At 45.4% G+C, this 25,095-nt stretch overlaps 2 protein-coding genes across 3 annotated transcripts in view; both read left to right on the top strand.

Moving 5' to 3' along the window:
- The first annotated feature begins 375 nt into the window (after positions 1 to 375).
- LOC131496949 (reprimo-like protein) lies at positions 376 to 1,048 on the top strand. Its single transcript, XM_058702826.1, has one exon. It carries the CDS (start codon positions 376 to 378, stop codon positions 958 to 960), a length of 585 nt encoding a protein of 194 aa, XP_058558809.1. The 3' UTR covers positions 961 to 1,048.
- A 1,770-nt stretch (positions 1,049 to 2,818) lies between these two features.
- LOC131497274 (cytoplasmic phosphatidylinositol transfer protein 1-like) overlaps positions 2,819 to 25,095 on the top strand; it is a 138,289-nt gene continuing 116,012 nt past the window's right edge. Inside the window, exon 1 of one of the 2 annotated variants that reach the window (XM_058703458.1) lies at positions 2,819 to 3,093. In XM_058703458.1, coding sequence (XP_058559441.1) covers positions 2,965 to 3,093 — 129 coding nt within the window. In that variant the 5' untranslated portion in view covers positions 2,819 to 2,964. Of the gene's footprint in view, positions 3,094 to 7,122; positions 7,473 to 25,095 lie in introns of those variants that run through there. The other variant, XM_058703457.1, reaches the window with a different exon arrangement.

The following is a 25,095-nucleotide window of genomic DNA, read 5'->3' as shown; positions in this document are numbered from 1 at the left end:
GAGAAGGGAGAGAGGAGGGCAGCCAACGCCAGGGGTGAGAGCTACTTCTCTGATGTCCAGGAAGGTCTACTGGGAGCCAAAGAGCGGAGCAGAAATTTAGGGCCGACTTCAGGAGGAGCTGAACCGCCACGAGCACCGATTCCCGGAATGGGCGCCTCGGGGAGATTTCCCAGCCCGAAACCCTCCGCCACTGCCCCCGGGGCGGGGCTGCCCGCTTCTCGGACCCAGAGGACTCCGGGGGGGTGGGGGTGGGGGGCGCCGCAGGGGGGGGGGAGCAGGAAGGAGGCGGGAGGGGGCGGGGCCGTTGCTAGGGGAGGGGCGGCGGGGCCGGCGAGCCGCGCAGCAGGCAACCGCGACCCGCGCTCGGCTTTCCGGATGCAGCTCCCGCGCAGCCTGTTGCTCGTTCCTCCGGGCCGCCGCTTCCCGCCCGGTGCCCAGGGCCAGGCGGCCCGAGGGGTGCCGGCGCGCGGGCGGCCTCCCGCCTTCCCCTCTCCCCGCCCGCGGATGGACCCCAGCATCTCCGAGAGCGCAGGCGCCGGCCAGCCTCCCCGCGCGCCCCGGCCGGCGCGCCGAGACCCCGGGCGCCGTGCTGCGAAGAACGCGACCTTCCTGAACCACAGCGGCCTGGAGGCGGCGGGCGGCTTGGGCGGCTGCGGCGGCGGGGCCACCCTGGGGAACCGCAGCCACGGGCTGGGCACGTGGCTGGGCTGCTGCCCCGGGGGCGCGCCGCTGGCCGCCACCGACGGGGTCCCCGCGGGGCTGGCGCCCGACGAGCGCAGCCTGTGGGTGTCGCGCGTGGCGCAGATCGCTGTGCTCTGCGTGCTGTCGCTCACCGTGGTCTTCGGCGTGTTCTTCCTGGGCTGCAACCTGCTCATCAAGTCGGAGAGTATGAGCAACTTTCTGGTGGAGGAGCGCCGGCCCTCCAAGGACGTGGGCGCCGCCATCCTGGGGCTGTACTGAGGCCGCCTCGGCCCGTCCCCGCCAGCCCGGCCGCAAGCGGACGAGAAGGGAGACCGGGACCCTCGTGCCCCTCCCGGGCTCTGCCGCCGCCGCCGCCGCCTGGAGGGCCGCGCAAGGAACAGCGACGGGCCTCGGGGCGCCCCGGCCCGGGGACACGGTGAGACTCGAGGCGGTGGCGCGGGAAGGGACTTCCACACCCGGGTCGGTCCAGTGTGCGCTTCAGCGTAGCGGGGTGGGAGAGGTCGTGGGAGGCTGCGTGGGGCTGAGGTCACGTGCGGGGGAGTTTTGTGCGTACGTAGACGCGTCCGCGTGCGGGTGAGTTGCAGGGTGCGGCAAGTTGAGGAATTCGAATCCCTGAGCTCGTGGGCCGGATTTTGCATTTGGAAAGAACCGTGGTAATAAACCTGCTGCCGTCGGGCTTCCGGCGGCTTCCCATTCGCAACTCTTCACGGAGTGTGTGTGTAAGTGTAAGGTGTGTTGGCTGGGGCGGGGTGGGTGCGCTGTGTACCTCACAGGCGGGTTGGCCGCCTGACTGCGGAGCCGTGGGGGGTAGGTGGGGGGCTCTTGAGACCCCACTTGGAGGAGGCCAGGAGGCCGTAGTCCTGGAGGGGAACGGGCAGGTCCTGCGGGGTGGCCAGACAGCTGGGGAGATTATTGAAATCTTTGGGAAATTGGAATCTATTCCGTGAGGGGGAAAAAAAAGAAAAATCAGTGACTTACCTGCAAAAGGGAAGAAAAGCAAAATTAATATATCAGAACAGTGAATAAAAATTTAATCTGGGGGTTGGTGGGGCGCTAGATCTAGGTAAATTACAAGGCCAAAGCCCCATCTAAGGGCTTGCTTGGACACCGTCCTTGTAGTGTGGAGCAGGAGTAGTGGGAAGAAATGCCCTTGCTGCCGGGGGTGGGGGTGGGGGGATGCAAGGGTGGGAGAGGGCTTTGTGGCGCGGAGGACCCAGGACATTTAAAATGCAGAAAATGACCTCCATATGCAGCTGTATTCAGGGAATTTTCAGTCCCCCATTATGAGATACCCCGTTGCCCAGAACCCAGGCACCTCTTGGAGATGCAGAATTAGAGTAAAGCGGTGTGAACGGGCTAGAAAGATGCCACTCATCGGCCAAGGGCGAGTGCGTGGCTCCACTGTCTGCAAGCGTCTGATCTGGGGAAGGGCTAAAACTGGGCATTATTCAATTTCGTCCTCATAACAATCCTTTGAGGCAGATATTAGCATTATCCCTACTTTACCTTTCACTGGTGGTGAATCTGAGGCCCAAGGAGGTTAGGCAAGGGGCTCAAGGTCACACCTGTACCTAAAGGGTGGGGGAGGTGACATGCCAGCCCAGAGAGAGAGAATCTTTTTTTTTCTTTTTCTTTTTTTAATGTTTATTTATTTTTGAGACAGAGAGAGACAGAGCATGAACGGGGGAGGGGCAGAGAGAGGGAGACACAGAATCGGAAACAGGCTCCAGGCTCTGAGCCATCGGCCCAGAGCCCGACGCGGGGCTCGAACTCACGGACCGCGAGATCGTGACCTGGCTGAAGTCGGACGCTTAACCGACTGCGCCACCCAGGCGCCCCATAATGTCTTATTATTTTTGAGAGAGACAGAGAGTCAGAGTGTGAGCAGGGCAGGGGCAGAGAGCAAGGAAGACATGGAATCCATAGCAGGCTCCAGGCTCTGAGCAGTCAGCACGGAGCCTGACGTGGGGCTTGAACTCATGAACCGCGAGATCATGACCTGAGCCGAAGTTGGACACCTAACCGTGAGCCACCCAGGCACCCCTGTCTTTTTTAAACTCTTGTTCAGAGCTCCGAGAGTGGAACTCGCACAGTGACAACAAAAATAAAATATTTCCTTATTATAAAGTGATCAAAGAACTGAAAAACAGTACAGTAAAATAATTTTCTTAACTGACGTTCTTTTGACCAACATTAAGATGGATTGTCTCTTTGGGGACATGATTCCGGTTTAATGATTGCAAATGTTTTGGGAGATGTTTTATGACTTCTGGTTTTATCGATTTCAAAGACTGTACGTCCATCTGCCCGTCCACGCATCCCCCACCCACCCAGCTGAGAGCAGAAGGGGCGAATGGGACGTTTACAGAGAGGGGCCAACCGCCTGGATTGGTAGGTAGCCTGAGGGGACTTGGTACTTTACGTTGTGCTTTTTCTGCTTGAAAAGCATATTGATCTCAATTTTCAAAACACAGCTCGGTTTGTAGCTGAAGAGGAGTAAGTTTTATAATGTTGCCGACGCTGTTGGTTGTCGTGGATTAGCCATGCTCTCTATGCTCTCTTCATCCCTATTAACCGGTTTCTTTATCCCGTTTTCTTACCCGCGCTATGGGCACCGCACCCACCTCAGAAGGTTGCTGTCAGAGTCCTGGATACTCATGCTAATGCTTACTCGCTAGCTCAGCCTAATTAAGATTTCTGTTAAGCTTGAGATAATTTGTAGCCAGTGTCTTCCAGATGAAAAACAGAGGCCTCTGTTGACACGTTTTGTTATTCTAAATTGGGACCATCCTGACTTTATACCCAAGAATTCATCTTTAGTTCAGTCATCACGTAAGCTGGTGTAATTCTCTAGGGGTGGCTGTCATTATTAATTTATATCTGACCTGGTTCTGAAAAAAAAATATTAAAGGCGGTGGAACCCTAATTTAGGACTTAGTGGTTCTTGCTTGGCCCATTAGTCTGGACCCGTGAAACCAAAATTGTATTGTTATTGTTATTTTTTTTAATGTTTATTTACTTTTTGAGAGAGAGACAGAGTGCGAGCAGGGAAGGCGCAGAGAGAGGGAGACACAGAATCCAAAGCAGGCTCCAGGCTCTGACCTGTCACCACAGAGCCTGATGCGGGGCTTGAACCCATAGACTGCGAGATCATGACCTGAGCTGAAGTCGGACGCCCAACCAACTGAGCCACCCAGGCATCCCCCCCGCCAAAAATTTTTTTTAAAGATTATTTAATAAGTTTAATCTCTACATTCAATGTGGGACTCAAACTCATGACCCTAAGATCAAGAGCTGGACACTCCACTGAGTGAGCCAGTGAGGTGACCCAGGACCTATGAAAATATTAGAACGATTCCCTAAGAAAGCAGACTAACAATTAATGACAACTTCAAACATCATGCTGAGTACTAGGGTTTCTTTTGACTCTCGGACATTGTGTCAACGCAGGTGATTACAACTAGTCTTCCCATCTTACAAATGGGGAAACAGAGACTCCGAGAGACCCATGACTTCTCTCAGTAGTTAGTAGTGTGGTCACAGGGTACCCACTCCCAACCCCTTGGCTACATCCTGTGTGTGTTTGTCAGTTTCCCGGTGGCTGTGCTACTGGGAGCATCTGTCGTGGGCACAGTAGGAAATGTGTGGAGCGTGTTGGAAAGCGTCTGGATTTTCATCTGGATTTGTGGATTTTGTAACAGGGTGTCTGCTGGATGGTGTGCTTGGGTAGAGCTGGCACTCTATCTCAGCGGATGGGTATTTCTATCAGAGAAGAATGGACTTGCCAAGTCAGTCTGGAACATCAGGAGTTGAAAGACATTGCAACTACGAAAAAAAAACATTATTAAAGATGACTCTTAAGATGTCAAGAGGGAAAAGAAAATGACTTCTTAGGTCAGAAAAGCGAAAGCTATCATGCTGGGCGAGCCACGAGCTGAGGGATAGCTTCTCAAGGGCGGCTTAAATGCATTAGATTAGTCTGCAGTGTGGATTAAGGGACTGCGGGGATTTAATAACTTGTGTATGAGAGAAGGGCCCTGCAAATGTTACACTGTCATAAAAATGTAACCCTTCTAATTGAATTTAGAAGCAATATTAAAATTATTCTTTTGGTGATGCTTCCTAGATGTATTAAATAAAATATCAAGAGTCACAGTTGATTAAGCTGAAACTTGAACATGTGAGAGTTGTTTACACATGAAATTCTGTTGCTGGGGGTTATTTTGATTTTTTTTTTCTGAAATGTACTAAGAAATTTCTCCTTTTACCTAATTTATGGTCACTCCACTGTTTCAGGGTGCCAGAAGATGCTCTCAGAGTCTTGGCAGTGTTTTGGAATAGAGTATATTATCTTAGTGTTGGGCTATGTATATAATGAACACTTTATATATAGTGATGGTGGGACTGCATGAGCTGAATTCTCTCTTAAGGGCAAAGGAAGGGATAGACTATTATTAACTTACATATGGTGCTTGGCATGCCTTTAAGGAAGTAATGGTGGAAAACACACCTTTTTTTCCTCCTGTGGCCATACGTAGTTTGCTAGCCTTATGTCTGCGCCCCAAGACTTAATGAGAAGATGACTTTGACCGGAGGTCGTTACCAGTGTGCCGCTGGGATACTGCTGTCCATGAACTTCGTGAACTTCCTGGATCCATAGACTCCAGAGAGCCTTGTAGAAATCATGAAGCATGAGTGGCAACTGTGAGCCAGGGGGTCTTCTCCTTTCCACCTGAGGACAATCAGATGGGGGCAAACACGAGTGTAGGGAGAGGCAGGGAGATAGCATTTTGAATCCAGACATGTAACGAGGACTATAGTTGACTGACAGGCTGTGCTTTAGGAGCAGGGAAGGTGGTGGCGATTCAGAGGCAGGAAACCCTCACCCTTCAGGCTCTCATCCAGAGTCCCCAAAGTTGTATGTTGTATATTAAAGAGTATTGTGGCATGTATTCCTAAATACCTACATAGAAAAAAACGTATACGAGCACAAGTTAGACCTCAGAATACACGAGTCACACCATTCAAGGTAGATTTCCCTTTCCCTCCACGAACAAGAGCCTCCCGCCTTTTCTGTTATTACTCACATTTAGAGAAATTTCTTTTATTTTGCAGAACTTTATGCCAAAGAAACCAGTGAGTGTTTTCCTGTGTCTGTCTGAGCTCAGTGGAAGGGTGTCCAAGGACTTAATCCAACTCCCATTGAATGATTGGCTTCTGGCAGAACTGTTAATTTGCAAACTCTTAAGAAAGAGGAAAGTGTACATTCTTCCAGCTGCTAAACTTTGGGCTTCATGGTGAATCATTGGGACAGACTTTCTCGGCCGAGTGGGAGAGCTGTTGTGGGGCCCCGGGTTTATTTAGACACCTGGCCAGAGCTCAGACACATGTGCTTGGTGACCCGCCTCTAGGGCTGACGTGCCTTCCCTTAGAAAACATCTTCATATGTCATTCCCTGTATAGGATCTATCACAGACTGATTGAGGGAATGAGTTAGGATCACTGACCAGAGAACACCTGCCATGTTTTTCTTCTGCCTGTTTCAGGGATGTCCGTAAAGGAGAAACCTTACTCGCTTGAAAGCTTCGGATTGCCAGGCAGCTCCGAGCAGTCGCTAGAGGCATTTTCTTCTTGCTGGGGTTTTTCTTTGCCTCTAGAATACTGAGCAGAAAGGAGGGAAAAGAAGAAAGATAAGCCCCTCTTTCAAAATACGTTCGAGTCGATCCCTATCAAAGAGAAGACCTGAGATTTCTCAACTCACAAATTAGGTGGGACTACTGCATCTGGGAATTAGGACTAGGCCCCATATGGAGTTATTTGGGAATTAATCACCAGTTGGCTGTTCCCAGACGTGGAGCACATCGGAATTCACCTCGTGTTGTTTGAAAGTTGGCAACCTGCTTGTTACATAACATGGAACGCAAGGCCTGCCAGCCGGGCCTCCACGTGCCCTGGGGGATTTGTGAGGCTTTATAACTCTTTGTTGAGTCAGCCAGGCCTGCCAGATAGATTCCAGGGGCCTGGGGTATGTTGGACACTGACCTCAGGCTTCGCAGTTTAACAGACGATATCTCTGCCTTTGGGATTTTGTCTTTAGCAACTGCCGTGAACACCAGAGAGAAGTAAATGAGGGACATGACATGGGCTCTTTTTTATTTTTTATTTTTTATTTTTTTTATTTTTGAAAATGTGTTAAAATACGCATAACAAAATATACCCCCTTAACTATTTTTAAAGGTACATTTCAGGACACGTGGGTGGCTCAGTCAGTTAAACGTCTGACTCTTGATTTAGGCACAGGTCATGATGATATCGTGGTCATGAGATTGAGTCCTCCATCAGGCTCCACGCTTAAAATTCTCTCTCTCTCCCCCCCCACCCCTCCCCTACTCGCATGCATGCACTCTCTCTCTCTCTCTCAAAAAAGTACATTTCAGTGGTATTAAGTACATCCATTTTGTTCTATTGCTAGTGCTACTATCTGTAGCATTAATAATTCTGTACCCATTGAACACTAACTCTCCATTTCCCCTCTCCCCAGCCCCCCAGCAGCCACCATACCCCTTTCTGTCTCTATGAATTGGACTATTCAAAGTACCATATGTAAGCGCAGTATTGGACCCTTGTGGCCGGCTTATTTCACTCAGCATGACATCTTCGAGGTTCATCCATGTTGGAGCCTGCGTCAGAATACCCTGCCTTTTCCAGGCCAAATAATATTCCATCGTATGGATATACCACATTTTGTTTATCCATTCATCTGTGCACAGGTAGATGGATTGCTTCCTCCTTTTGGCTGTTGTGAATTATGTCGCTGTGAACGTGGGCATACAGATATTTCTTTGGGTCCCTGCTTTCCATTCTTTTGGATATGCGCCCATAAATGGAATTGCCAGGTCATATGTAATGGACTCCTTAAAAAAAAGAAAAAAGACAAGAAAACAGAGAAAGACAGTATAATGACAGTGTGTGACTACCCTTAGAGGACAGGACTTGATTGCTTGCTCTGTTTCCTTCTCCCCTCACCTGTTGCCTACATGCCTCAGTGGTAATCAGCTTGGTGGGGGGAGCTGGCCTTGTTTGGACTGAGATTGCCGGTGTAGACCTTCTCAGTTTGACCCTACATCTGATTCCCCCGCTAAAGCACAGAGAGATGAACAAAGTAGATTGAAGTCATACAAATGACTCCTCCTGCCTCCTTTTCTTCCTCTTTTCTTTCCTTTTTCTTCTTTTGAGAACTCTGGTTATGGTGTCTGCACATCTGTTTTGGCCTAAACTCCAGTAAATCAGTGGTGCTGCCCGTTGGAGTCACCTGGTTTCGTGCTGACAACTCAACCCTACGTCCAGAGACTCTGAGTTCATTTGCTTTGAGGCCTGGCCTGGGCGTGGGGGTTGGAAGGCCTGCAGGCAAGTCTAATGTGCACCCAGGAAAATGACCACACGTAAATAAATGTTTTCTTCACCCCTCTCTTTATGTCTTCTTTCTGGTTCTTTCTTGTAAAAAAAGATTTTTTTAATCTTTATTTATTTTTGAGAGAGACGAAGTGAGACAAAGTGTGAACGGGAAAGGGGCAGGGAGAGAGGGAGACACAGAATCCAAAGCGGGCTCCAGGCTCTGAGCTGTCAGCACAGAGCCCGATAGGGGCTCAAACCCATGAACTGTGAGATCGTGACCCCAGCCGAAGTCGGACGCCCAGCCGACTGAGCCACCCAGGCGTCCCCTCTGATTATTTCTTTAGAACGTATCTACAGATTTGTAAATCTCAGCTCAAACTTGAAAGTCTTCTAATTGACTTTTTTGCTTGTTTAAACTCATGAGGCTGCATGATGTAATTTTGAATCCAAGAATGAGGAGACCTGGGTCATACTCGTGTATGTCATTATCTAGCCAGGGATGATGAATTACTTCACTTGTCAGAATCATAGCCTTTTCGGGGCGCCTGGGTGGCGCAGTCGGTTGAGCGTCCGACTTCAGCCAGGTCACGATCTCGCGGTCCGTGAGTTCGAGCCCCGCGTCAGGCTCTGGGCTGATGGCTCGGAGCCTGGAGCCTGTTTCCGATTCTGTGTCTCCCTCTCTCTCTGCCCCTCCCCCATTCATGCTCTGTCTCTCTCTGTCCCAAAAATAAATTAAAAAAAAAAAAAAAAAAAGTTAAAAAAAAAAAAAAAAAGAATCATAGCCTTTTCTTCTCCCCCCCTCCCCCCCCTTTTTTTTTTTTGGTCTTCAAAATTAGAATATGGATCAGCATCTGATCCATAAAGAATGAAATTAATGATTAAAAGAAGATATCCCCTCCAGCTGTAACATGCTCTGAATGAGCAGGGGGGGATTGATGTGGAACAAGGGAGGCTTGTAGTTCACGAATGTGAACTGTGTCATGTTCTAGTAATGAGTAGGAGGATGAAGAACTTCCCCATAGGGCGCTACTGGGAGATCTGGTGCCCCAGAAGCAGCCTTCAGGGCAGTTCTGATCAGTAAATAAAAGGATGCAAAATAAAGATCTTGCAGGATACGTAGTTAATAAAGCAAGAATGTGGTGCCAGGCAGATTGTTAGAGAGTGTTGGGGACGTTGTAAGTGATAGAGGGAACACAGCAGGACTTGGTCTAGTGGAACAGAGTGCCAGAGGTCCCTGTCCCCCTGAAAATTGTCACCTCCTTGCCTCTTGCCACGAGCTGTTTATCATATATCTTCTGAATCCTTTCAAAGCTTATACTGTACAGTTTGTTTCTCCCCTCCTCTGAGCCTATTCGAGGAATATGGATGGCCCAAGTTTTTATGTGTGTGTGTTGGGTTTTGTGTTGTTTTTTTTTTTCCCCCTTCTCCAGATTAACACAAGCTAATGCAGTTGGGATACGGTGCCAGAGATGTTAGTGTAGAAAAGCAGAGAATGCACTTCTGTCCTGGACACCTCCGGGCATGGCATTTTTCTTCCATGGTGACTTCTTAGGCCCATGGGAAAGTAAGAGGAGGTGGCCTCTTGGGGTGGGGGGGTGGCACCTTCTCTGGAGCCGCCCCATAGCGTGTGGCCATCAGGATGACGCAGAGAGGCGTGTGAATACAGCCGGCCGCTGCAGCTGATGCACTTGACTCTGGGCGGCATGTTCCCAGGAACCCGCAGGACACTGAGGACCGTGAGTGATGTAACCCAGATCTGCCAGATGTGGGAGCCAGCGTGAGTCACGCTGGACGATTCATTAAGAAACGTTTTCTGGGTCATCTGGGTGAGGAGTCCTGGCTCTTTTCCCTGCCATCTGGGGTTGGAGGCACACGTCCACACACCAGGAATTCCCAAGTTCACTAACATCTGTCTAAAATTACAGCCCGGTTCTCTGAGCTGACACGGTGCAGAGCCCAGACTCTCGGATGGCCCCTGCCTTGTAATTTGCTAAAGGATGTCATCACTTTGGGCAGTAGAAGGTGGGGGAAAGTCACTTGATAAAACCATACATGTGAGTTGCTATGAAGTTTCTGTATATTCGACTAAGATCAGAAGGGGGATGGGATGTTGTGAGAAGACAAAACTCTGTGGGCGTGTGGCCAACAAAATGCCAGGGGTCGTCTTTTTTGTTAGATGTGTGTAAGATACCTCATGGTGGGTGAACAAGTGTATTTCTTTTATTTATTTACGTATTTGTTATTTTTTTTAATGTGTATTTCTTTTTGAGAGAGAGAGAGACCCACAGAGTGCAATCAGGGGAGGGGCAGAGAGAGAGGGAGACACAGAATCCGAAGGCTCCAAGCTGTCAGCACAGGGCCCGACGTGGGGCTCAAACTTGTGAGCGCGAGATCATGACCTGAGCTGAAGTCGGACGCTTAACTGACTGAGCCACCCAGGCGCCCCAGAACAAGTGTATTTCTAAAGTGCTTTTTTTCTTTGAGAGAGAGAGTGTGTGTACACATGTGAGTGGGGGAGTGGGGCAGAGGGAGAGAGAGAGAATCCCAATCGGGCTCTATGCCCAGCGAGCGGAGCCCAACACGGGGCTCCATCCCATGACCCTGGGATCATGACCTGAGCCGAAATCAAGAGTCAGGGGCTCAACTGACTGCGCCCCCCAAGGTGCCCTAACAAATCTATCTCTAAAAAGTTGTAAGCTGACTTAAAAAAAAATTCCTCACAGATGTGTAGCATATAACCAGAAAAGTGCATGCATGCATTGCTGGCTAAAATTTCACACCCTGTAATGGGTTGACTGGTGGTCCCTGGAAGCCTGTGAATATGACCTTATTTGGAGGGAGGTCTTTGGAGATATAATTAGATAAGAGATCTTGAGATGGGATCGTCCTGGATTTCCCAGGTGGGCCCTAAATCCAATGGCAAATGTCCTTATAAGAGACAGGAGAGAAGACACAGACATGGAGGAGAAGGCCACATAAAGACAGAGGCAGAGAAGGGGGAGTTCCAGCCATAAGGAACAGCTGGGGCCACCAGTAGCTGGAAGAGCCGAGAAGTGGATTGTCCCCTCGAGCCTTCAGCGGGGAACTGGTCCTGCTGAGACCTTGAGTTCTGACTTCGGGCTTCCAGAACTGGGAGAGATACATTTCTATTGTGTTAAACATTCAAGTTTGTGGTAATTTGGTATGGGAACTAAAATAATAACCAACACCTAGATCAAGAAATAGAATGTTGCCAAAACCACAGAAACTCACCTTATGCCTCATCCTGAATTCACACCACCCCGGGGTAACCACTCTCCTGACTTCTAACATCAGAGATAGTTTTTATGTTCTTGGAACTTAATTAAATGGAATCACATAGTATGTAGTCTTCTCTATCAGGTTTCTTCCATTCAACACTGTATTTGTGTCTATGTTATTGTGTGTGTGATCATTGTTTTGGCCATACAGTGTTCTATGATGTGAATATGCCACTCTTTACTTATTCTTTTCCTTTTGGGGCCATTTGAGTAGCTTTCCTTTTAGGGCTGTTACAAATAGCGTTGTTATGGATTCTGTTATATGGGTTTTTTTGGTGAACACATGTGTTCATTTTTGTTGGTTATAGTCTCAAGAGTTGAAGTGTTGGGTCATAGGCTACTTATATGTTCAACTTTAGTAGATACTGCTAAACAGTTTTCGAATTAATTTTTAAAATGGCCAATCACATTCAGAATTCTTTTGTTAAATGGAGACTCCAACAATGAATTCAATAACCATTCTTTAATGGGATATTGTGCAAGAACCAAGTGTTGGACATAGGGTTTTCTAGGAGCGAGGCTCCCCTCCTTAGATCAGAACTCTGCATTCACAGTGAGGAATACCCCATGTCTCAGAAGAACCCATTACAGGTCTGGACAATTGTTAGAGCACCCCACTTTCTGGTGTGTCAGAGAAGCTGGGCTCCTGACTGTAAATTTTAAATACACCTCACCCATCAGTGGCCCAGCTGCTGGATCTCCATCTTGAAACTCAGAAATAAATTTGCCGTCTTATAAGACGTATATAAGACATTAATACTTCTTATAAGCCATATTAACTCCCCTTTCCAGCTTTTGAGTCTGTGTTCTATAACTTAGGAAGCAATCAAATGATATGAAGCAACCAGTAAACAAGTAAATCTGTACATGAAATAAAGAATACATCGTGTCTGGTCGTGACAAAAGCTGAGAAGACAGTCAAGTCAGATGTCGTGGTTGAGTTTGGAGGGAGTGTTCCCGAGCCTTTTTATTTTTTGGCCTGGGAACCTTTTTTTCACTTTGGGAAATGTTGCTTTTGCTGTGTAACTGGAGTTTTGTGAATTCTAATCTTTTCTTTCTGGTTTGTCATTAGTTTTACTCGTCCTAAGTATATTAAAAATAACTATCTTGGTTCTCTGCTATTTTAACTACGGTTAGGTTAGAAATATGGGCGTGTGTCGCTCAGTGGGATTCTTCTAGTGACCAATAACAAGGCATTTGGCTGAAGTTAGACTCAGAGCTGGTGGCCATTATCAGTGAGTTAACAGCTATAGCAAATGTTGTGCCCTCGCCTGTATCCCTTCATCCTCACCACTGCAGTGCACGCTGGCCCGACTTCTGACTTCCAGCAGCTGCATTTCTTTGCTTGAGGACTCTTCTGGCCTGTAGGCCACCTTGCTGCCCATGAACCAGTGCTTCCTGGGAGCAGCCTAAGTAATGACTGACAGGTGTATCAATACCCCAGCCCCCTCACCTGCCAGGGTGGGTAAATCTAAAGAATGTGTCTACATGGGTTTTGAGACTTCCCCAGTGGGATTAAGCCCAGTTGCCCAGAGTGGTAATTGGCTTGAAACATGCCATTTATTTCCTATTTCTTCTTCCCTATATCACTTCCCCATTCCCTTAAAATTGTTCGCATTTGAGTTCTTTTCTCAGCATATGCTTCTGAGGGAACCTACACTGAGCACGAGCCAATGTCAGAATCAAATCTATGATGTTGAATTTCCCTTCCGGTGATCTACTCGGAGAGATAGCCGGCCGCGTTGTTGAGCGGGTCAAGACAAGTGAAAAACGAGAAAACAGTCCGATGGCATAAGTCTACAGAATTCTTGCAACACGAGGGGAAAATCCACTCAGTTCGGGAATGAGATGGCACATTCTCAGTGGCTGTCTTGACCAATGAATTCGGCAACAGTACATTGCGTACTTGATAAATAATGCAAGTTAGCAGGTTGAAACTGCTTATTAGACAACAGAAATTCTGCATTAAGTAAGCCAGCATGATGTCTTAGGTGATTGATAGCTGCCCACTTCCCGTTTAGACATTTGATTGAACTGGCAAATCACATTTCTGATTTTATTTGTTTATATATATAAACACTCGACACTCGACATTTCTCTTGCTGGGCATCTTGTTATGCCAAAATAAGAAGGTAAAACGGGAAAAGGTTGATGCCCTCACTAATTCAGTCGACCTCCTAATTAGTCATACTTCCTTTCTTGAGAAGCAAAAATCTATCAAAAATTAAAATATAGAAAGTTTATTTTTCACTTCCCAGGAAACACTCACAGAAGGTAGGATGGTTTATGGATTTGGGCCACAAACTTAAACTTGTAAAGACAACCCTGATGGGGATAAAGGGTTTCTCAACCTGGAGCTTGTCGCGGAAGTATTGCCAGCCAGAGGGAATTCAGAATAATAGTACATCCATTTTGATGATAAAATCACATTTAAAAAACTCAGCCTATTTTCTAGTCTCCTTTCTAGTGGTTTTGAAAAGCCGTTGGCTATTTATTGTTTGTTGCCGTTCTTCAAATAATTGTAGTTCCCCCTTACCCTGGGCACGAGAGAAGGGTGCTCCTGGATGTCTGTCACAGGTGAGGCCACTGTGTGACTAGTTCTGGCCAATGGGTTGTATCAAGAACAACATAACTGCGACACTCCACATTTCCTTGCTGGTTGTGGAGTCTCCAGAGTTCTCGCTCTCCTTTTTGTGTGGTGACCACAAGGCTGGCGATGGTGACCGCTCTGTCAGCCTGGGTCTGGGACGATCAGGACACCCCATTGACTTGCAAGAGCAAGGAGTAAACTTGGGGCGGTTTTGAACCTTGGAGATCTTGGGGCTCTTTGTTGCCTCAGCAGAACTGGCCGATCCTGACTGATACAGCTCCTGCTGTAACAGATACGGGGACTCCCAGGGAGAGAACTTGAGCTGATTCCCCTTTGTTGTCACAGTGACCTTACTAGAGAGGTTTGTTTGTTGGTTTGTTTAGACTGAAGAGTCGAACCGGAATGTAAAAGGTCCTATGGAAATAAATGTCTTTGGGGCGCCTGGGGGGCTCAGTCCGTTGAGTGGCTGACTTGGGCTCAGGTTGGGATCTCGTGGTTCATGGGTTTGAGCCCCGCATTGGGCTCTCTGCTGTCAGCACAGGGCCTGCTTCAGATCCGGTCTTCCTCTCTCTGCCCCTTCCCCACTTGTTCTCCCTCCCTCCCTCTCAAAAATAAAAAAGTAAAAATAATTTTAAAAATTAAAAAAAAAAAAAAAAGAATGAAAGAAATGTCTTCGGGGGGCACCCTGATTGCCTCAGTTGGTTAAGTGACTTCGGTGGAGGTCATGATCTCACTGTTATGGGTTCGAGCCCCGCATCGGGCTCTCTACTGTCAGTACAGACTGATTGGAAGCCTCTGCCCTGCTCTCTCTCTGCTCCTCCCCTTCTGTCTGTCTCTCTCTCTCTCTCTCTCTCTCTCTCTCTCTCTCTCAATAATAAATATTTAAAAGAAAGAAAGAAAGAAAGAAAGAAAGAAAAGAAAGAAAGAAAGAAAGAAAGAAAGAAAGAAAGAAAGAAAGAAAGAAAGAAAGAAAAAGAAAAGAAAGAAAGGTCTTCAGATATGGGACAGTTTATAATTGACCATCTTTTATTTGATTTTGATTTTTTTCCCCTTTCCTTATGTTTAGGTTTTTGGAAATTCTGAAATACAAATGAATTTTTGGTGTTGCTGGGAGTTGAATTTCGAGAAGAAAATGTTGCAGGAATTTTAGCCAGCACTTTTGGAGCAGGGCCAAGCATAATACTTGTCCTTACAGGAAAAAATGCCGGAGAGCACAACTTGAATTGGGGGGGGAAAAAAAAGAACAAAATTTCAAAATACCACCCACCTCTCCAACAAACACTTTCATGAGGGAGACATTTCCCCTTGCCCTTTATTTTTCTTCTCCACTTCCTCCACCTATTTAACTACAGATTTTTGCATGTAGCAATTCCCCCATGTAAATTACGGGGAAAACATTTTCAGTTTTCTAACAACATTACCAAATGTGCAGCTTTTTAACTTGTTCCAAAAGGCATCCATGGCTCTCACCGAGTCCTGTAAACGTTACCGCTGGTCTCTGCAGAAACCAAGTGAGGTTGAGTCCGTTTGTGCAGGTTGTACCCCAAACTTGCATCCCAGTCTCCCCATGTTTACTGTGAAATTGTTGGGTCTGCTTCACATTCCTAAATTTGAATTTCCTTCTGCATGGGAAGCACTCACTGTTCCCCTCTGGTTGAGCCCTCCTGAGAGTATGAGGGGCGATTAGTTCTAGAAAACATGGTTGCAATTCTGTCAGGCCTCTGGAATGGTTTTAACCGGGACTCATGCATGGTTTCTGAAAGAGTCCATGTTACCACCGGTTAGGAAAATTATTTCTGTTTCGAATAGAGAAAATTAAGGGTGCTGATTTTTAACAGTCTTAATTCTGCCTTTCTCTGCAGAGCTCCCCACAGTAAAAAAATGTGCTATGTACCTTTTTTCAGAGCTTATGCTGTACATTTGCAAACATAAAGATTAAAACATAGGGGCACCTGGGTCGCTCAGTTGGTTAAGCGGCTGAGTTTGCTCAGGTCATGATCTCACGGTTCGTGGGTTCGAGCCCCACGTGGGGCTTTGTGCTGACAGCTCAGGACCTGGAGCCTGCTTCGGATTCTGTTTCCCTCTCTTTCTGCCCCTCCTCCACTTGTGCTCTGTCTCTGTCTCTGTCTGTCTGTCTGTCTCTGTCTCTCAAAAATAAAAAATAAACATAAAAAAAGATTAAAACATATAGTTTTTTTTTTAACATAACTGTCCACACATGACACATTATTATAAACTTGCTTTTTTGAAACTTCATTTATTTTTTATTTTTAAAAAATGTTTATTTTGAGAGAGAGACAGAGAGAGAGGGAGAGGGAGACGGAGAGGGAGAGAATCCCAAGCATGCTCTGCGCTGTTAGCCCAGAGCCCGACGTGAGGCTTGAACTCACCAACCGTGAGGCCACGACCTGAGTGGAAATCAAGAGTTAGTCACTTCACCGTCTAAGCCACCCGGGTGCCCCTTAGAACTTAATTTATAATTGGAGTCTCTCTGTGTGGCTACACGTACATCTCCCACACTCTTTTGAACAGCAGCTCATTACATAGATGAACAAAAAGGTATCTGTGCCCTCAATGATGGACATTTAGGAAGTTTGGGGTTTTGCTGTTACTACAAATGAGCTAAATCTCTGTCTCCACAAACCCATTTGTTTGCTCGTTCGTGTTGTCATGCATACGTGTATGTATTTCCCCCCAGGATGGATATCCTAAAGGGGAACTTCTAGACCAAAATGCCCACATCTTCATTTTTGGTAGAGCCTCTTGCCTTTTCAGAGCCAGACCGCTTTATAGCCCTACCCACGGTGAGCAGGGCAGATTCTCCGCACTTTCTCCAATGCTGCCATTTCGTATTTCGTATTTTAGTTTTCGCTAATCTTTTGGCTAAAAATATCGGGAGTGACTTAATTTGCATTTCCCTGATTCCTAATGAGGTTGACTAATCTTTTCTTTAGGTTGATAATCCATGTGTATATCCTCTTAGTAACTTGCTTCCAGATATCTTTTGCTCATTGTTTTTCTTAATCAGGTTGTTTATCCTTTTAATTGATTTTAGGAACTCTTTATATATTAGGACTGGTGATCTTCAGTAATAAGTTACAAATATTTTCTCCCAGACTATCGTTATTGCTTATGTGAGTATGTCTTTTATTGTAGAGGAATTTAAAATTGCTTCATAGGGGCGCCTGGGTGGCGCAGTCGGTTAAGCGTCCGACTTCAGCCAGGTCACGATCTCACGGTCCGTGAGTTCGAGCCCCGCATCAGGCTCTGGGCTGATGGCTCGGAGCCTGGAGCCTGTTTCCGATTCTGTGTCTCCCTCTCTCTCTGCCCCTCCCCCGTTCATGCTCTGTCCCTCTCTGTCCCAAAATAAATAAAAAACGTTGAAAAAAAAATTTTTTTAAAAATAAATAAATCAAAAAATAAAATTGCTTCATAGTCAATCCGTCAGTCTTTTTCTCTTTGGTTCCTAGATTTCATGTCTTGCTTTGAAACGCCTTCTACAAAAATATTCTCCTCTGCTCTTTTCATATAGTAAATTTAGAATCTGACTCTCTCTATATAAGAAGACAATTCCTCTCTAAGTTTCTCCACTTATTCCAGGTCTTTATTTATTTATTTATTTATTTTTCAGTGTTTATTTTATTTTGGAGAGAGAGCGAGAGAGAGAGAACATGAGCAGGGGAGGGGCAGAAAGAGAGAGGGAGAGAGAGAATCTCAAGCAGGCCCCACGCTGTTAGCACTAAGCCTGACTCGGGGCTTGATCCCATGAACCGTGAGATCATGACCTGAGCCAAACTCCAGAGCTGGATGCTTAACCGACTGAGCCACTTAGGCAACGCCCTCCCGCCCGCCCCCGCCCTGGTCTTTATTTTTAATGTTTTTCGATAAAATTTTATTTCTCTCTTCATATAGGCCTTGTACATTTTTGTCGTCGTTGTTAGATGGAGTCCTAGGCATTGTATGGTTTGGGTTGCTACTGTGAATGGGATCTTTTCCAGAAAAGTCTGAGCATTTGATTATTTTCCCAGCTTCGCTCAGCAAACCAGTGAGGACTATATATATTTTGCTGGTGTCTTGCCTTTGTCTTGTGAACTTAAATGGGATGGTGGCGCTGGAACAATCTCACTTTCTCTCTTTGCTTTGGTGGGCGGTACATGGCGCATGGTTGGGTTAGTGATGGTGGCAGTGGTGGGGGAATACCGCCCGCAGAACCTTAGCTTTGCGTGCCCAGTGACACGACTCGGCCGTGGCTCTCCTTGACTCTGTTTAACAGCACATGCTTCCAGCAGGAAACAGGGTTGCTCAGAAAAGATAACGTTGCGAACTTAATAAGGAATGTCTGGCAGTTTTATCTCTAAATATGAATCCTCTGTTGTTGTCTTTTTTTTTCCAGTTACTTCTATTTCCTTCTCTTTCACCATAATCACTGGCTCTCTATAGAGTTGCCAGATAAAATATAGAATGCCCAGTTAAATTTGAGTTTCAGATAAAGAATGAACAATTTTTTTTTAGTATAAGTGCCCCAATGGGACATACTTATACTAAAAAAAAATATATATTATTCATTGTTGATCTGAAATTCAGAGTTAACTGGGTGTCCTATATTTTTATTTGTTGAATCTGGCAACTCTGGCTTATCTAATACCAGAGACAAGATCTGTCCCCTCAAGGAACTTACCTTTCAGTGATGGAGAAAGACTTGGGGAACTCTCTCTCTTGTCCTTAGTGCTGTCAGAGGGATTTTCTGACAAGATGGCAAGCTCTCTTTATAAAGGTGAGCCTTCTCATACGTGGTCTGCCCCTGTCGGTACTGGCTAATTTCCCCACTAATAGCCACGTCCCCCCTTCAGACCAGTGTATCCTCCCGGCTTTCGTCTCTGCTTGTTTTTAAACTGCGGTAAAACACACACACACACACACACACACACACACACACAAAACTACATAGCATAAATTTACCCTCTCAACAGAGTTGCCCTGTTTTCTTATGTATCAATTACAGTTTTTCTGGAAACTACTTCCCTTTCATTTTTACAGGAACAAAAAATAACATGGTTTCATTCTCTAGTGCGATTACCAAGCTCTTGGTTCCGTGACATCCCCTTACTTCTTAGAGCCACTGTCATCTTGCCCCATCCCACCAGGCCCTGCCCCCTGCCTTTCTCTGCCATGGCTCAGCATTTTCTTGGATTGCTGTCTTTCTCTATTTTGTTCTCTTCCCTTATTTTGAAGCCTCTTGAACGCGTATTGCTCAGGGAACGTACACACAAGAAAAAGTATGAGAGAGTTAACCGTTCTGAATTCTAGCATGCCTGAGAATATCTTTTTCTTAAATGTTTATTTATTTTGAGAGAGAGGGAGGGAGAGAACATGGGCAGGGGAGGGGCAGAGAGAGAGAGAGAGAGAGAGAAGGAAAGAGAGAATCCCAAGCAGGCTCCATGCTGTCAGCACAGAGCCTGACACGGGGCTTGATCCTACAAACCTTGAACTCATGATCTAAGCCGAAACCAAGAGTCCGATGCTTAGCTGACGGAGCCACCCAGGTGCCCCCTGCCTGAAAATAACTCAATTTTTGTCTGCTGCTTTGCCCGTGCCTCAGTTGCCTCATCTGTATGACGAGAGTGATCATAATTGTACCTACCTCTTAGAGTTATTAGTGAGGATTGGATGTGTTAGCGTGTGAAAAGCTGTTAGACGATCTTTGGTACATAATAAATTTGTCCAGTAAATATTAGCTGTTAATGTTGTAATTGAAGTGCATTTAGATGCACCGTGGCATTCAGCACTCTGAAAACATTGTATGGGCTAACAGTAAAGCAGTCAGATGAAAGTTCGTGTGATTAAGTAAACAGTCCTATTTCCACAGTTGCCCCATAGGCTTATGAATTATTTCTTAGTGTTTTTCTTCCCTTCTTTCATAAAGTCGCAATCAGTGTTTTAGGATTTACTTGTACTTTTTTATTTTTTATTTTTTTTTAGGTCACTAGGCTCTTCTCAGCTCTCTGGGTTTTTAGTAAAGCACAGTCATTTCCAGGAAATGGATCTAAATTGTCATGCAAATTCAGCTTAGCCGTATGAAAGCAGTTTTGGAGAGGAAAACTTAGGCTATTAAAGATTTAAGGAATAGGTTGGCTCAAGTACAAAAGCCGAAAAACATAAAATCCTCGGTGTGGTCAATCTACAGTGGCTGCTTGGACCGCTGTGGTGGAGAGGATTCCAGGTGATGTCTGCCATGAGATAGTAGTTGCATCTGTCGTTCCTGGCTTCACCTTAATCCTTTCTCATGAAGAAAGATACAAGGCGTTAGTAAGAGGCTCTGAGAGGGAGAGGGGGTCTAGGCTTTGGTGCTCAGGGAAGGTATCCGGGGAAGCTTGAGTGAGCCTGCGAGGCTGATGTCAACCAGCCAAAGGGAAGGAGGTTGAGAGAACCCAAGCACAAAGGCTCCTCGGAGGAAGGGAGTAGTTCAGTGTATCCGAGGCACGAAACTTCAAAGGATGGGAGGGTACGTCCCTGAGCTGGAGGAGTAGGTGCCCAGCAGGTCAGGGCATCCCTCGTGGGCCGTGCTGAAGACTAGAGCTTTATTCCAAGAGGGATTGCCTTTTTTTTTTTTTTTTTTTAATAAGAGGTTTATTTTTTTTTAAATAATTTTTTAATGTTTATTTATTTTTGAGAGACAGAGAGACAGCACGAGCGGAGGAGGGACACAGAGAGAGAGAGAGAGAGAGAGAGAGAGGGAAACACAGAATCCAAAGCAGGCTCCAGGCTCTGAGCTGTCAGCACAGAGCCCGACGTGGGGCTTAAGCCCGTAGACTGCGAGATCACGACCTGAGCTGAAATTGGACGCTCAACGGACTGAGCCACCCAGGCGCCCCGAAGGGATTGTCTTGGGTAATGACAAAAACAGATCTTCAGTGAAATGGGAACCGAGGGACCAGAACGGATTCAGGCAAACGTCTTTAGGAGCTCTTATAGGGTCCAGTGGAATGTGGTTGTATCTTAGCCCAGGGTGACAGCTGTGGGGTGGACAGAAGTCAGTGGAGGGGAGAGGGAGAGGGAGAAATCAGTCTACAGGATGTGTCGGGGGGCAAGGCAGGAGGCATCAAGAATGCTGACTCCTAGACTTCCACCTGGAGACCTGGGTGAAGGGTGGTAGGAACTGGGAGAAATCCAACCACTTATTGAACCCCTCCCTCTCACATACGAATGTGCTACAGCTTAGCAAAGGTCAGGGACTCTGGTTCACAGAGCTGCCGGTGGAATCCTGGTGGCTGTGGCTCTGTCTTAAAGGGAAAAAGCAGGTCACGTTGCCCAGTCACCCGTCTCACACTCTGGGTAACTGCTCTGCAACCCTGGCATTCTCTCCAACCTTCCAGGAATCTGAGGAACATTCTTCCCTAAAGGAGTAAGACCACTTGACCACTCTGTTATTGAATAGAAGTTGTTTTCATTTTCTTTTGTATCTGCCTTGAAGTCTGGAGCAAGTGAAAACCTGACAACACTGTATCAGCGCAACACAGAAAAGCACCTCAGATCTTCCCATTTTCTCAGGTGGGCGCAAAACGGGTTTTTATCTAAAGCAGCTGAAAAGGCGCAGAGACAGTAATTGCTTTGCTATTCCAGGAACAGGTGGCCAAATGAGCAAAACTATCGAAGAGCACATTTTCAACCTGCTCAAAAGCTATAAGGAAATAGCCAAGATCTTTCTAGAACCCATTCCTCCCTGGGGCAAAAAGAAGACCTGGAAAATATATTTTAAACAAGCACACTCACGATGTTTGCAATTGGAATCATCTCTCTTTTTCCCTTGGTCAGTCTAACTAAAGGTGTGTCAACTTTGTTGTGTGACCAAAGCACCAGCTTTTGGTTTTGTTGATGGTTCCTGTTGTTTTTCTATTCTCCATTTCATTCATTTCGACTCTGATCTTTATTATTTCCTTCTTGCAGCTTGCTTTAGGTGTAGTTTGCTCTTCTTCCAGTGTCTTCAAGTAGAAGGTTAGGTTAGTGATTCGAGATGTTTCTTCTTTTTCACGAAATCTATTTACAGCTCTCGATTTCTCCTTACACCTGCTTTAGCTGCATCCCTGAAGCTTTGGTATGTTGTGTCTTAACTTTTATTCATCGAAAAGAAATTCCTAATTTCCTTTGTGGTTTCTTCTCTGAGTCATAGGCTGTTTAAGAGTGCGCCAGTTTTCTACATATTTGTGAATGTCTCCAATTTCTGACTTTATTCCATGTTGTCAGAGAACGTGCTTTGTATGAATTCAGTCCTTTCAAAATTATTGGAGTTTTGTTCTGTGGTCTAGCACATGGTCTATCCTGGAGACTGGTTCATGTGCGCTGTATTCTGCTGTGTTGGGTGGACCGGTCTATAGATATGTTAGGTCTGGTTGGCTTATAGTGTTGTTCACGCCTTCCGTTTCCATGTTGGTCTTCTGCCTAGCTGTTCTATCTGTTATTGAAATGGGGGGGTTGAGGTCTGTTTTTGCTTTATGTGTTTCAGGGCTCTGTTAGGGGCATACTATGTTTCTAGTTGTATCTTCGTGATAGATTGGCCCTTTCCCATCATGAAATGTCCTCTGTACCTTTGGTAACTTTTTTTGTTTTAAAATCTACTTTGTCGGATATTAGTATAGCTAATCCAACTTTCTTATGGTTATTGTTGGTATATTTTTTTCTGTCATTTTCAACCTATTTGTGACTTTGAAACTAAACTCTTCTATAGACAGCATATAGTTGGATCTTGTTTTTTTTGTTTGTTTGTTTTTGAGAGAGAGAGAGAGAGAGAGAGAGACTGCCTGCACGTGAGAGTGGAGAGTAGGGGAGGGACAGAGGGAGAGAGAATCTCAAGTAGTCTCCATGCTCTCGGCATGGTACCTGACACGGGGCCTGATCCCACAGCTATGAGATCGTGACTTGAGCCAAAATCAAGAGTTGGATGCTCAACTGATTGGGTCACCCAGGTACCCTGAATATATATATATATATATATATATATATATACTATACATGGATATATTATATATATGAATATATATTATATATATGAATATATATGAACAGATACATAATATATGAATATATGAATAGATATGAATAGATATATAATATATGAATAGATATGAGTAGATAGATATAATATATGAATATATATGAATTCATTATATATGAATATATATGAATCTATTCATATATGAATAGATATGAATCTATATTATATATAATAGTTATATATATGAATATATCTATATCTGTATAGATAGATAGGGGGAGGGACAGAGAGAGGGGGAGGGACAGAGAGAGGGGGAGACACAGATTCTGAAGCAGGCTCCAGGCTCTGAGCTATCAGCACAGAGCCCAATGCGGGGCTCAAACTCACAAACCGTGAGATCATGACCTGAGCCGAAGTTAGACGCTTAACTGACTGAGCCACCCAGGCGCCCCTATACTATTGCTTTTTAAATCAGTTGAGACAGAAAAGGAGAAGAAATACGCATTTATACTTTTTTTTTTAAATATTATCTCCCCCTATGGGGCACCTGAGTGGCTCAGTTGGTTAAGGGTCTGATTTCAGCTCAGGTCATGATTTCAACAGTTTGGAGATCAAACTCCTCATCAGGTTCTCTGCTGTCAGCACAGACCCTGCTTTGGATTCTCTGTTTCCCTCTGTCTCTGCCCCTCCCTGCTCATGCTCTCTGTCTCAAAAATAAAAAAAACATAATATATATATTTATAATATATATTAATAAAATATATTAATGAAATATAATATAATTTATATATACATATGTGATTTATACATACATACATAATATACGTATATTGTCTCCCACCTATTTTGTTTTTAAAATATGCCTGTGTGGCTCAGTTGACTGAGCGTCTAACTCTTGATTTCGACACAGGTCATGATCCCAGGGTTGTGGGATCAAGCCCCATCTTGGACTCTGCACTGAGCGTGGAGCCTGCTTAGGATCCACTCTCTTTTTCCTTCTGCCTCTCTCCTCTGCTCATGCATGCACGCTCTGTCTGTCTGTCTCTCTCAAATAAAAAATAAAATAAAATAAAACACAGAAACCCCACAAAACAGTGCACAATCACAACCACAAAGGGAATTCTCTTCAGCCCTTCTGTTTCTTCCCCAACTCTAGAATGTGAGTGCTGTCCTACGGGACCGTTCGCTTTTAAACATAGGCGTCACCAGGCCACCCTTGGTTGCTCACCTGTCTGGATGTTTGATTTCCCCCAAAAGAGACAACAATGGTTAGGTTTCAGCCGGTGCATCATACCCTGACTTCCAGGCACAAGACCAGAAGACAGAACTGTGCTGAATTATAGTAAAAACAGGCTTGTATTAACCATCACTAGGCTAGAGCTTGAAAGTCAAAGCAAAGGAGAGAATTTTAATTGCCTTGATCATTTTGGCAAGATGATGTTTTATTTCTCTCCTGTGACTGTAAATTCTGTTTTTTGTTGTGCTTTTGTTTAATCTTGTTCTAATTATAAAAGTGCTGCATGCTCATTGAGACTTATTTAGGAAATTCAGAAGAAAGTAGAAATTCCATAACCTGGAGATTACTATTCTTAATATTTTAGAGTCTTTTCTCTCTCTCTGAACGTGTATGTTTGTATGTGCTTACAGTATTTAAATGGCATCCGAATTTGGATTTAGGTTGCCTTAAGCCTACGAGTTATAAAATAGGCCTGTTCCCATCTGCTTGCCTTGTCTGTGAATACAGCTTTGTCTTTGTCACCTAAGATTTAGTATGTAGTGCTCCCATCATTATTTTCTATTTTTTAATTGCGTGTAACTATAGTTTCGATGTCTACTCTGACCAGAAAGCTTATTGAAAAGTTCTTTTAAATTTCCAAGTGTTGGGGTTTGATTTAGACTTAGATATTTTTTTAGTGGAGTATTTTGTGACGTTGAGTCCTGTGTAGTTTCTTCTTGGAATTTATTTGGGTTTTTATGGTGGTTTATGACATGACTAATTTTTGTAAGCGTTGCGTGAACACATAAAAATAAAATATGGCCGATATTATCATGAATTAAAGGCACTTCTTTTTGTTTGTTGTCTGCTAAATCTTTGATCATCCTTTTATTATGACCATTTC

This window comes from Neofelis nebulosa, chromosome 16 (genome assembly GCF_028018385.1).
Source record: "Neofelis nebulosa isolate mNeoNeb1 chromosome 16, mNeoNeb1.pri, whole genome shotgun sequence".
NCBI classification, from domain to species: Eukaryota; Metazoa; Chordata; class Mammalia; order Carnivora; family Felidae; genus Neofelis; species Neofelis nebulosa.
Note: the sequence above shows the minus strand (reverse complement) of the source record. Positions and strands in the feature narration are given on the sequence as shown.